General features: G+C 37.9%; 1 protein-coding gene across 1 annotated transcript; it reads right to left on the bottom strand.

Annotated features, from left to right (window-relative positions):
- Positions 1-244: 244 nt before the first annotated feature.
- On the bottom strand, positions 245-12,502 carry LOC137265702 (aldo-keto reductase family 1 member B1-like). Its single transcript, XM_067801137.1, has 11 exons — positions 12,422-12,502; positions 12,173-12,267; positions 9,628-9,789; positions 8,956-9,072; positions 8,625-8,675; positions 7,783-7,905; positions 7,480-7,586; positions 6,726-6,807; positions 4,339-4,422; positions 3,977-4,065; positions 245-565 (listed from the first exon to the last, which is right to left on the bottom strand). The coding sequence occupies exons 2-11, from the start codon at positions 12,254-12,256 to the stop codon at positions 529-531; spliced, it is 936 nt and encodes a 311-aa protein (XP_067657238.1). The 5' UTR covers positions 12,257-12,267; positions 12,422-12,502; the 3' UTR covers positions 245-528.
- Positions 12,503-12,973: the final 471 nt, after the last annotated feature.

The following is a 12,973-nucleotide window of genomic DNA, read 5'->3' as shown; positions in this document are numbered from 1 at the left end:
CAATAATAACTGGGTTACATTTTGGGCGAAAAAAATGAAATGACTACTTACAATAGATGAGGCGATGTGTCTCTGTAAACACTAAACACTAACTTATCAAGCAAGCTTTACATAACTTTAAAATACATACATGAACGATATTTGAGTTTATATGTGGAGGTTGCAATTGATGATCAGTGTGATTACAATGCAGATATTTGTGATGATAGATAATAGGTTTAAGCCCGAAAGGACATGGAACCACTTTGCCCAATTGCATCATAGAGTGTTTTATTTCTGCAATACGTCAAATCCAAGCATTAAAGCATCCAAAATATGCTACATTATTACACGAATCTGTTCGTACCTTACATTCATTATTCGTTATAATTATGAAATATGATAACGAGACGGTCGTTTTTGACGCAACTATTACTATATTCAACACGACGTGTCTATTCTACACTGATTACGATCACACAGATATCAGGACCAATTGTTGCAGGCAATACTCTGATTGTCTGGCTGTTTGATCTGTGCTGTTCAAGTTCACTTCACGAAGGGGTAGAACGGATGGTCTTTCCATCTGAAACACAGGAATAATGACCGTTCTTTGGACGAAAGTATGTGCAACATTCAAATCGGATATATAGGAGATGAAAACCTAAACGTAAAATTTAAATACTTCACAAAAATATAATTAAGAAAAAGAAAGATAGAAAGGTAGAAAGAAAAAAAGACAATCGAAAATAACCTAAATAGTTAAGTAGTTCATTGAAAAAATAAATAAACATCATTCATACCCATGCATACACGCCTACAAGTAAATAAGTCATAAAATTTCATTAACTAGATTTTCATACATTGCCGTATTTCCTTTCAAAGTCATAAACCGTGCTTATTCCAATAACTTACTTTTTCTATCAAATAATAAACAATGGTATTTCTATTCCTTCTTAAAGTGACATAAAGTGGGTGATATTTTTTTCAGCTTATCAGTTTACTGTTTATATATATATAGCAGCAGAAATAGATCAAGAGTATCATCCATTCGAAAGGTGGGAGAACAACCAAAAAGGATCTCATCAATCTGAAGGCTTATAATACTGGTTTGTGAACAGTTTTGCTCAATCTACCGAGACATAAATGTTTTTCCCAAAACAATTTACTTATTCAACACTACAAGAAAGATGCATGGGTTCAGGCTTGGAACTACAAAATATACAAAGTTAATTCACGACTATATTCATTGTAATCAGTATGTAATGACTGGAAAGATTTTGTGAAACAGCATGAATTGATTCCATCTTTATTTAGGATCATGAGTGGTTTTAAAAGGTTTTATGAAGATAATATTTATTAAAGTGTCACTTCCTATATTTCAATTGACTTCTTCACTTTCCGCGATTTTGACATAATAGTTCTTTGACCCTTCTTTTGCATGAAATGAGATTTTTTATACTCATGTTTGTGAAATTATCAAGTATCACATTTGAGCTATTTTCAATACCAGCTGCTTTGCGGTATTTACTAAAGGCATAAACAAATTCCATAAAACTCTTGAAATTATATCCTGTAACATTTATGACAACATTGTTCAAGTATCATAAAGTTCCCATCATCATTAAAAAAATATTAACAATATCGTGTTCAAAGTTTTTCCTGTAAAACGATTGGCCATCTATCGCTATGTTTCTGTTATACAATAAAGGTTCCCTTAGAAACTCTTCATAGGTATTTGGTTTATTTTCATACCTATGTTTTACAAATGCCTTTAGGGTAATTTTCCAAAACTCATTTTGCATAGATTATGAAAACGTAAGTGGATATTCACTACCAAATTATAAGAGTTTAAATATTGTGGAATAACGTCTATCAACAAGTGTGTACACTTTCTTTCATAATCGAACTGAAGTTATTTTCTAACCCATGTTACTTTCAATGTACCAACATATGCATATGTATCAATCATTCCCAACCCTCCCTCAGCAATTGATTTTCAAACACTTGTTCATTTAGATTCATCTGGTTTGTTATCCCCAAGAAAACCAAATACCATACTATTTAACATTTCAAGAAACTCATCGGGTGGGTTCGGCAAAGTAAGAAAAAGGAAATGTAGTTTGGAAATAAGTAATGGCTTCATAATAGCATTTTTCCCCATTGGAGTCATGGTTCCTTTCATCCATCAAATAAAGAAAAGATCATACCCCAAATCCTTGAACTTTCTTGGTTCCAAGGCAGGTTTAGATCTGATCTGAATTTAACATGACTATTTTCACAACTTCCTATGCACGCCAACTTCTGATTTATCATAGTTAAGTCGAAAGGTGTACATATAAATCCAATATGTGAATGACACTTTCCAAAAACGATCTTTTCAGACTCTCTTTCTTGTCTTAAGGCTATTAACAACTAATCATGTAAACATCCACGTTTAATAGAAATTATTGAATGGTATAATTATCTTGCTACTGGCCAATACGACATCGTCTTTAGTTGGTTACCCTGTCACGTAGGCATTTCTGGTAACCCAATGGCCGATCTTGCTGCCAAGGCAGCTCTCAACAAATCTGTGACTCCACTTCTTATTCCATACTCAGATTATAAAGCTACCATTAGATCTTTTATCCGTGATCTGATGCAGAAGAAGTGGGACACCCAAGTAGGGATAAATAAGCTACATGAAATAAAACCACACATTGGTACACCTTCTTGGGTTGTCAGACCAGATTTGAGGAGGTAATCATGCAACGATGTCGTATTGGCCATAAAAGATATACACATGCATACATGTTGAAAGGTGAGGATCCTCCGTTTTGTATCCCTTGTGATGAGAGGGTCACGGTCAAGCATATCTTGCTTGACTGTGTTGAATTCTCCATCACAAGGGATAAATATTTCAATCTCAAAACTGTTAAGGATCTTTTTACCACTGTTAGTGCTCATTTAATTATTGGTTTCTTAAAAGAAATTGTTTTCATGATTGAATTTTGATTACTGTGTTCTAGATAGATGTATTTTTGTTAGTATATATTAGATGTATGATGGGTAGTATAAATTAGCAACTGGTATTGTCAGTGGCTGTATCCTCAAAGGGGGTTAAAGTGTCTTAAAAATATTCTTCTCCTGAGAGGGTACGTAAGTCGCAAAACTTTTCTTAGTTTAATTTTTGCTTACCCGATTTTAAACATACAATCGCCAGCGGCTGAAGGGATGGTGTAAATCCAGCTAGGGTCTATGCAGGTAGCAAAGGTACTGTAAGTCCCCATGGACCCTGGTATGGTGATCTACCTTCAGTTGTTGGCGGTCTATAGCCTGTTTTTATATTGTATCGTCCTCTAGAGTTAAATTGTTTTAGATTCAGTTACTAGTTTTACATGTCTTTCTGTGATAGCTTAGTTGTTTTACTGTCCTTCGTTGACAGGTTTTGTATCATTCTCTATGATGTATAGTGTTAATGGTTCTCGTCACGATATGGCTGCAATATTGCCGATTTGACGCTAAACGTTAATTCACTCACTCACTTTCAAAAAATGTCTTGGAAACATGGTAATATTGTTTCCCGTAGCGTCACTCCAAATCAAACGGATGATGCGGATTATCAAAAGTGGGCTTCACACGTTATACTATCAGAAACACTAAACGTCCATCTTATCAATATGGAGTGGTTTAGTGGCTCGCATACTGGCCTCTAACGGCAAATGCCCGTGTTCGATACAGCGCAAAGTTGTGGCCTGTAGCTAATACTGTGATATCTCCCTGGGCAAGCACTTCAATCACATTGCCCTCCCTCCAACCAGCTGTTTACAATGGGTACCGGATGTACCGACCTATGCGGACGCGCGTAGAGCTCGGTAGCAGATTTGAAAGAACGATTTCTCTGGGGTATTAATGTAACGCCAGAGAGCAGCGTCACGTTGGATTCTTGGTGCATGATTATTATGATAGAGACAATCTTCATTCGAACATAGTCTAGTTCTATAACCGTGCTTACGTGTTGAAGAGGTGGGCGTTGGATCTGTAGCCTCTGTCCAGAGCTACTATTGCCTTCGTATCCTCCTCACTGAGCTTGAAATCAAATACCTGAAACAAGTACAATTGATACATTTAACCAACATGTAAAGTGTGACTTCATTTGTAATGTACCGAGAGAGACATTCGTATTCTGGATCTTCGCTGGTACATTTCGCTGGAATTTCAGTGAATCTGATTTGTCATTTTTCAGTGCCGGAAAGAAACCAATTTAGTGGTCTGTCTAGTGTTTTCATGCGAACATCTGAACCATGACAGACAAAAACCACAAAACCACATGTTCCTTGTTGAATTGTTACATAGTTAGAAAGGACAAACACTCACATCCATGTTCTGTGCCAAACGAGATGGATTCGTACTCTTGGGAACCAAAGCAAAACCTCTCTGTATGCCCCATCGGAGAATCACCTGATGCATACAAGAAAATCTTGGGGTAAAGGAAATAGCAATGATATATGGTTAGAAAGATAAACATCAAGAGTGCATTGTGAATAATAATATATGTCAAAGAGCAGTCGTATATGGTAAACGGCAAATCTTTAAAGATATCAAATCGTAAAAAGCATACCTGTTTGTTTGAGTGACTTCAGTTTTACAACGCACTCAGCAATATTTCAGCAATATGGCGGCAGTCTGAAGATAACTGAGTCTGGACCATACAATCCAGTGATCAACATCATGGGTATCTCGACAACTGGGAATCGATGACAGGCGTCAACCAAGTTATTGTGCTTGACCACTCGATCCCGTTAGTCGCCTCTTATTTTAGCTAAAAAAAGTATATCATAGTATAGTGTTACGAGTATGTATTTTCTGTATATTTTTGTTATTAATTAAGTAATAATTATTTTTTGGTCCCAACGTTTAGTGTTTTGAATAATAATTACGATGGGTCACATTTCGTTTAATAGATGGTCAGCACTTTGAGGATTCTGGTTTTCCAGAATTTATCTTCTCTTAGTTTTCTATGTGTTTACTTCTGGGAGACTCATTCGAGGGCATTCTACAGTGTTGACGATGTTCGTAAGTGCCCGAACTTTCAGGAAATGACTGAGTATATAATAAAGGCTGGTTGCCATGTTGAGGGCGACACTCATTCATATTAACTGGAGGATACATCACTGCCAATGCTTGATCATCAAAACCTGTCAACGCCTGAATCTACATTATCTGCTGTCAGACCGATCGCTGTGTTTACATTCTGCATAGCTGATACTCTCTCGCACTTTGACTTTGGTGAGTTTGCTGTATTGTATTTGTGACCCACTGACTTAGATTTTGTCTCTCTTGAATTGCATTTGTAATCAGCATTGTGAAATTGACTTGTGACTTTGTATACCTTGCTCTCGTTGCATAATAATACATTATTTTGAACGTTTATGACTTGTCTTTGTTCTGATTTGCTGGTTCTCAAGGGGATTTCTTACATCGTTTGTCACGGTAAATTCTTAACCATAACAATAGGAATGTGTCATTGTTTGAGCTTTAACCAAAATATTTATGAGCAAAGCAGTACTTTATTGGTAGTTTTCTACTTCTTAAAATAAATGTCATTGTATTATTATCACCTGCAGTCTCAGGCTAATTGATACCAATTGGTTTGAGATTCTTCATTGTAAAGCATGCATACATGAAACACCTGTCTTTTGTGTCTGTCATACTTCAATCCAGGACATACATCGAACACCAAAAACAAACGTTACCCTCTTAACTTTATGAATTAATGAAAAACTTTCAAAGAAAGTTAAAAAAACATGAACAAGACAGCTTTATGGGCGTCACTAAAACCCTAACATGTGAAATGCATCGTTTTCAGAAAAGGTAAAGTGTCCTATTTTCGACCATTCTGACATGAATCAATTACAGTGATTCAGATGTCCAAAAGAAACGTTGAAATACAATTCTGCATTGAGACAAAGATAAAGAATTTAAAGTCACCATTGTTTAACTCTTAAGACAAAGAACAACTGTTGTAGAGTTTGGAAAATGTAGAAGAATCATTCCTATGATTTCTGTCATTTCAAACATTTTCTTCTGATTTGCACTAATGAAAACAGGTAAGGCGTGTCTTTGATATTGTGAAAAAGTGTTTAGGAAGATCTAAGATTATATTTGATAACATTTTTGCTTGCAAATTAACATTTTTCCTTTGTTTTTTTTTCACTTAGCGATATCAGTCGCCAACACAAAGCAATATTAAAACAGTATTTGCATCCATTTGCCAGATAGAATGATTCTATGGTGCATAGCGAGAGACTAGAATACATGATATGATACACAAGTACGGGAAATATGCCACCACTAACAGCTGAAAGGGTGAAAGAGCCATTTGGAGGATGCCGACAGGGCCGGCATACAATGATGTTACCTCGGATGCCACCGTATCAGAGTTACAAGACGTATTCAGCACCTAAGAGAGACTTGGGACACCGTAGACAGCTCACGAAGTGGACACCCATGCATCACAGTGCCAGGTGAAGATAGGTACCTTCGTCATTAGAGAAGGAGGGGAACGTGTTTTCTTTTTCTTTTCTGTTGTTGTTTTTGTTTGATTTTGCTTTGTTTTATGTTTTTGGGTGTTCTTTTTGGCGTGTAGTGTACATGCATGCCACTGAAGTAAACTACTAGAGTGATCAGTTATTTCTAAGCTATGATATAATTAAAATTTATGAATATGTGAATCTTTACACATTGTTTATATAACAGTATACCTGAGCTGAAGATTTGTTGTATTTCCTTCCGATTTGGACAATGGTCGGGTCTTCGAGGGTCTTTGGAGCATCCTTGGGTATGCTGAAATATATAAAGATAAGGCCCGTCTATGGGACACTCATTTGGGATAGGTGTATTAGATAATCGTGGTATCGTCTGAAATCGACATTTCTTTCACCGTTCGGAAATTGATGCCCTCCTCAAAATATATTGTACTTATAAATGGGACATCCTCATCAATCTTGCCCACTGGAAAGGGCTACTCTCCTCAAAACATAAACATGTTTCCATCAGTTTCGCAAACGGATCGCATGACTAACTTCAAAACAGTCGACTGAAAAATACTCGACATTCGAGAGGCTTTTATATTACATGCCTAACGTATATACATACACGATGATACTGCTCTGCATCAACCAAATCTAAATGCTGTTCAGTGTGACTTATTAATCATTGACTTGACACAAATTAGATCTGGACGTTTCGACTTCTAGCTTAACCATCATTTCAAATTTGGGCTCAACACATAAAACCTCGCTGTTCCATGTTTGGTAGCCAATGTGTGGCCTACCTTTAGAATCCGGCATCACAACATTGTATAAATACGGCATAATACTCTTTTACGTAATTTAAGTTAGGTTAGGTACACCCTAATGTCCTCACAAGAACTCGTGGTGCTGTATTCTAAAGGTGCTCCCTGATGTGTTTCCGGCGTTCGTCAGAAGCGTTTTGTAGCACTATAACTCAACTTACTAGTCCTGTCCTGGGGCCCCGAAAGGTGCGAAGCCAGTAGTTGAGATGCCGTTCTTGAGGGAGAACTGGAGAAGGTCTTCCTGGGCCAGATATGGAGACATCTCCACCTAAAACACACAGGTCAAGTGGATTGTCACGGTATTTTAAACAGCATTCTACTTATAGTACCATGTGTCTTGGGTGAAATCCTGATGTGATGCTGGTCTCAGGTGATTAGCATTTTGGTGAACCACGCGAGATCTGGGTATAGTAAAAGCATAAAACGTGATTCCATTAGGTCATATTCAACAAATGAATTTCTACCTGGTTATTCGCAGGCTTGTACTTGAGGCCGTCCATTTTGAGAATCCTCTCCAGCTGTTGTTTATTGAAGTTGGAGACGCCAATAGACCTGACAATGCCTTTGTCCACGAGCTTCTCCATGGCCTGTTGGGGAGGAGAGTGTTATGAACTGCCTTATATAGAGAAATACTTTAACATGAATGTTCATAACAGAATTCATTACTTTAGTCGATATTTTTTTTCTAAATCTGTTTCATTTCCTTAAAATAGCCATTTTTAAACTTATGTTCAGCATTCAATGCAATTATCTTCAAAAATGAAATATCTTCCTTTTCATTGTTCTTATATAAGACTCTATCAGTGAAGTCTTTACAAGACCAATACATAGACAAATCTATAAAACAGCTTTAAAGAACTAAATTGTACTTCGTTCATCAGTGACGGTTGGATTCAGTCGTTTACTGAATGTATTTGTTGTATTTACCATTATGTTCAGTTTTTACTCAGACCGCAACTTTGCAATGTATGTGTCCTTTAACATGAATGTTCATAACAGAAATTCATTATTTCACTCGACATTTTTTTTCTAAAGCTGTTCCCTTAAACCTATGCTCAACATTCAATGCAATTATCTTCAACAATGAAACCTCTTTCTTTTCATTGTGCTCATATAACACTCTATCAGTGAAGTCTTTACAAGGCCAATGTATAGAACAGCTTCAAACAACTAAATTGTACTTTGTTCATCAGTGACAGTTGTTGTATTTACCATTATGTTCAGGTTTTACTCAGACTGCAACTTTGCAAAGTGCGTGTCACTTAATGGAATAGTACTTAGAGGAGTTATATTGGAAGCTACTTACTCTCCACGTATCTAGATAGTCCGTCATGGTCGGCTTGGTAAACTCCTCGTCCTGGGGAAACACAGACATGAACAGATAATGTTATTTAAAATAATAAATAATTTCAGTTATTGAGTATACTGTATACTCTGTGGGGAGACTACAGACATTCTAGAGGTAGTTTGGTAAGACATGGGCGCTGTACATATACAGGAAGCAAAGTTCAACCATCTCTTTTAGTTAGTGCAAAATTACATCGTAACATATATAAATCAATAACTCGAGATTTCAATACGTTAGTACTGATAAGAGCAGCAGAAGGCAACAGAAGGCAGAGACATTTTTTACTCACTTCGAAAGCCATAGGAAAGTGGATTAGATACAGATCTATGTAATCCATGCCCAGGGCCTCCAGTGACTGCCGACAATGTGGTTCTACCTGATCTGGTTCGTGAATGTGAACCCAAAGCTGCAATGATAACAATGGTCACTAATCCATTTATCGTTGTCCTGGAAGAGATTTGTCGTTATGACAGAATCTGTTTTACAACCTGACGGCCTAAGACGTTACCATACCCTCAATTCAATTTATTTTTAAAATTCAAAAGAATGACGCCAGAGGTAAACTATACGGCAACTATCCAAATGACAACGATGCAAAAGGCATTCGTAGATCAATCGCTTTTGGCATGACAGTTTGCCTGAATTAAAGATGGGTACCAAACCATGCATTGATGAGTATGGGCACACACGTCTAAAAGTGTTCAGTGGCACGCCACGTTAATAACATGTGTGACCAAACCCGGTCACAGAAAAATTCAGCTTTCTAATACAATACGCAGTACAATATGCAGTTATGGTTTTCTTAGTTTTTATGTATTAGTTCTTGTCTATTGCTTCTATAGATCATCGATCCATCATGTCCCAGAGGTGTTCAGACCAGCTGTGGGTAAACATTCACACCCATGACTTGTTAATCCCGAATTTGACGAGGTCTCACAGTGTTATATGCCGGTCTTCCTACCTTCGTCACAATGAACAGCTCCTTCCTCTTTATTTTCCCTTCTTGGATCAGTTCTTTAACGGTGGCCCCGATTTCTGGCTCCGTTTTATAGCGCCAGGCTGTGTCAATATGGCGATATCCCATCTGTATTGCAGCCTTTACGGCATCACCCACCTCGTTTGGCTGTTGTTGAAAATATATTGATAATCTACAAACAAGTTTCGTTGACTGGAGCTGTGCAGTGTTCCCACCGTCATGATGCGTGTATTCAAATTTCAGATTTATGATCCATAAATGATTGTCAGAATCTTAACAAGTTTTGACCAAAATGGTGAATGAGCGCCACCATAATCATCTTTAGCAAAATATAGCGGATACGCCGTGTCAACTGCATGCTCTACAAAGCCTCATTACTTTGACTCGTGAAGATGCGGGTTAGAATCGGTCGTATGTGGCGTCTAACGGGATTGGGTTGTCAAACTCGCTGACTTGGTTGCCACATGCATCCCAGATCGATGCTTAGACTGTTAATTGTTTGGTCCAGATAGTCCCATATAGCTCTAATACAGTTGTGCCCCGTACCGTAACCGTACAGTCATTTTTACATACAACACACTAAATTGTGTACATTTTTGTCTCGTATATCCGGATGGCTGAGCACCTATATGTTTACACACGCGATTACCGAGGGTCTCGCGTGACGTAACGAAGAAGTCGGCAGTCTTTGAAGCGTGAGAAGATTTAACTACCTCTGAGTAGCAAGGTGACACTGCGATAATTTTGAAGGGTGTCAATTTGTGGGTCCGGATGATCAAGCAAGCTTGGACAGCTGTGAGCAAAAAGACAATTGCTAACTGCTTTCGCCATGTGGATATTATCCAATCAAATGAGGACATGGCCTTGTCGGAACTTCGCGATGCACTACGATCTTACGCACAAGTTGCAACTGTGACTGTTGCTGCCGATGATCTTGTGAATGTTGACAATCACTTCTTCAAGCGAACATTACTGCAAGAGCAGGCATTAGACATTTTATGTATGCACTGATATTTGTTTATGTGTAATCATTAAAGATTATGTCTAATACCTACTATGTTCGTTTCTGTGTACGTTTCTTTGTACATATGGCCCGTGATTCAGATATCCGTAAATTCGCTTATCCGGACAATTTCAATAAAAACATAAGTGTTCGGATAAACGGGGTATGACTGTAATTAATAGTACTGCAAATGGACCAACACACGAACGTTCATCGTCTATCAAGCACGCAGGAAATAAAGCAATGCAGGGAATAACGGTAATATTCCCCTGTCACCAATAGCACCTGTAACGATAGGCCTAGGGAGGGTGTTTGATCATTAAACACAATGCTGGTAACTTGGGATTAGGGTTTGCAGGCCTAATACTAATACACGTTGTTAGCGCACTGAACATGTATGCCTTGTATACATTTATTCCGTTTGGCTCAAAAGCGGACCGATGAATTGCAATCTAACTCGAAAACTATTAAACATAGCATAATTAATGGAACGCTGATCGCAATCGAAATATCATACCAACTCTGTGAGGTTTTTGGAGATTTTTGTTCTAAAAATATTTTAAAAAATGTTTAACAAACTATCATTAACATAGTGATGAAGTTGACTGTTACGAAGGAGGAGTGCCGAGAAAGAGACAGCCAGGTGTTCAAATCGCAAGATTTATATTTTTGACATTAACCTGTGCTGTGCCGTCTCCATCCTTCCTCGCACACCTGGCTGTTTTCGAGTTAGACTGCAATTCATGGGTCCGCTTTGAGCCAAACAGACTATAAGGAAAAATGCTTATGATTTGTGTGGCAGTATGCAGTTCGGTGCATAGAACCCAGGACACAATTCAGTTGAAATTAAGCAACCACCATTCTTTTGACCCTGCAGAAAACGGGTACCCCATGTGATAAGCCATGTAACTATTAACCATCTACAGCCTCACATTCAGCTTGGGGTATCCAGGGTAGTAATGTGTTAATCCTTTGAGCATGCACAAGTATGTGGCCATTACTATCATTCAACATAAGGCAGAAAGTTAACAGTAAATGCATACCTGAGATTTGACAGTAAACACACCTACCTGAGAATATATAGTAGCCTATCATTCAACATAAGGCAGACACTTACGATGTTCATATCTACATTTAGATATACACAGAAATTTCCTATATCTAAAGGCTCCGATTATCCCCAATTATAGTTTACAAATTTCTGTTAATCGCATCTAAGGTAAATAAGGGCCCACCGCTAGACAAAATACACAAACCAATCAACGGGTTGATTATTAAAAGGTGTATTGGCCAACCAGACTTTCTTGTCAGTCCGGATTGTAAAGCAATGTTTTGACGTACTACTACCTTTTCTCGACGTCAGTTTGGCCCGAAATCCGAAATAATGAGATTCCGAGATAAAATGCTTTTTCATTATGACAACAACGAAGGATTATGTCTGGACCCTAAGTTGAGTTCGGTATATACAACAATGCAAAAAAGACAGATTCCGAATTGGACAGTGTGCACTATATACCAAGTACCAACCTTGAAATTGTTGTAGCTCCCTAAGCCCAGCATAGGCATGTCATAACCGCTGTTCAGACGTATGGAAGGTACTTTGTCCGCCATCTTGGAACCGCCTTTTGTTGACACAAACAAAACTTAAAGCACTGCATCCACATTATTCAATGAATAACTAACGATCATAATTAAATTTGAAGCAATATTTTTTTACAGCTGCAATGGTTATTGGTACATGCTACTGTATAAAACAGAAAGTAGAGGATAGCTCACCGCCGATCGGTCACAGATGCAGTGACTTGTGATAAGTGCACACTCGACAAGGCATGCTAAATATACACCGACCATTATGACGTAACTGACCTACATTTTCGCGTCAACTCCAAAACGACGCTAACATGCATATCATATGCACCGATGCTCTACACACAGGATATGTGTGTTTGTTTAGTATTAGGAAGGAGGGGGAAGTTAAAGAGGTGGGGAACACTGGCGTTCTCCGTTAGCGACGATTATGATCGGGTAAACATCACGTACTCTCACTTCACCCTCCACTCCGCGTGTGTGCGGTCAGAGAATCATCAGTTTGGGCAACATGGTAGTACTTTTAAGTGCAAATTTGCATTTGCATTTGAGAGAATAGAAGCGACACTTTCAGAAGAAATCATTGCCAAGGCCGAGTCGATTGTACGGTTGTGACTATGTCATGAGCAGATACGTCTACCGTTGACATAACATAATAATATCAATAGTCCAGTCTGTATTGTAAACCAGACGGATGACCCTACCATTAGAAAGGAGTAGAGGGAGTAATATTTTTCTGTG

Source organism: Haliotis asinina, chromosome 15, assembly GCF_037392515.1.
Source record: "Haliotis asinina isolate JCU_RB_2024 chromosome 15, JCU_Hal_asi_v2, whole genome shotgun sequence".
Classification (NCBI taxonomy): domain Eukaryota; kingdom Metazoa; phylum Mollusca; class Gastropoda; order Lepetellida; family Haliotidae; genus Haliotis; species Haliotis asinina.
This window is presented reverse-complemented; position numbering and strand designations above follow the sequence as displayed.

Coding starts and splice junctions, on each gene's coding strand:
- LOC137265702 (XM_067801137.1), bottom strand. CDS start 12,256: ATGGCGGACAAAGTACCTTCCATACGTCTGAACAGCGGTTATGACATG. Junction 7,906..8,624: donor ACTATCTAGATACGTGGAGA/GTAAGTAGCTTC, acceptor CCTCCCCAACAG/GCCATGGAGAAGCTCGTGGA. Junction 4,423..6,725: donor ACAACAAATCTTCAGCTCAG/GTATACTGTTAT, acceptor TGTATGCATCAG/GTGATTCTCCGATGGGGCAT.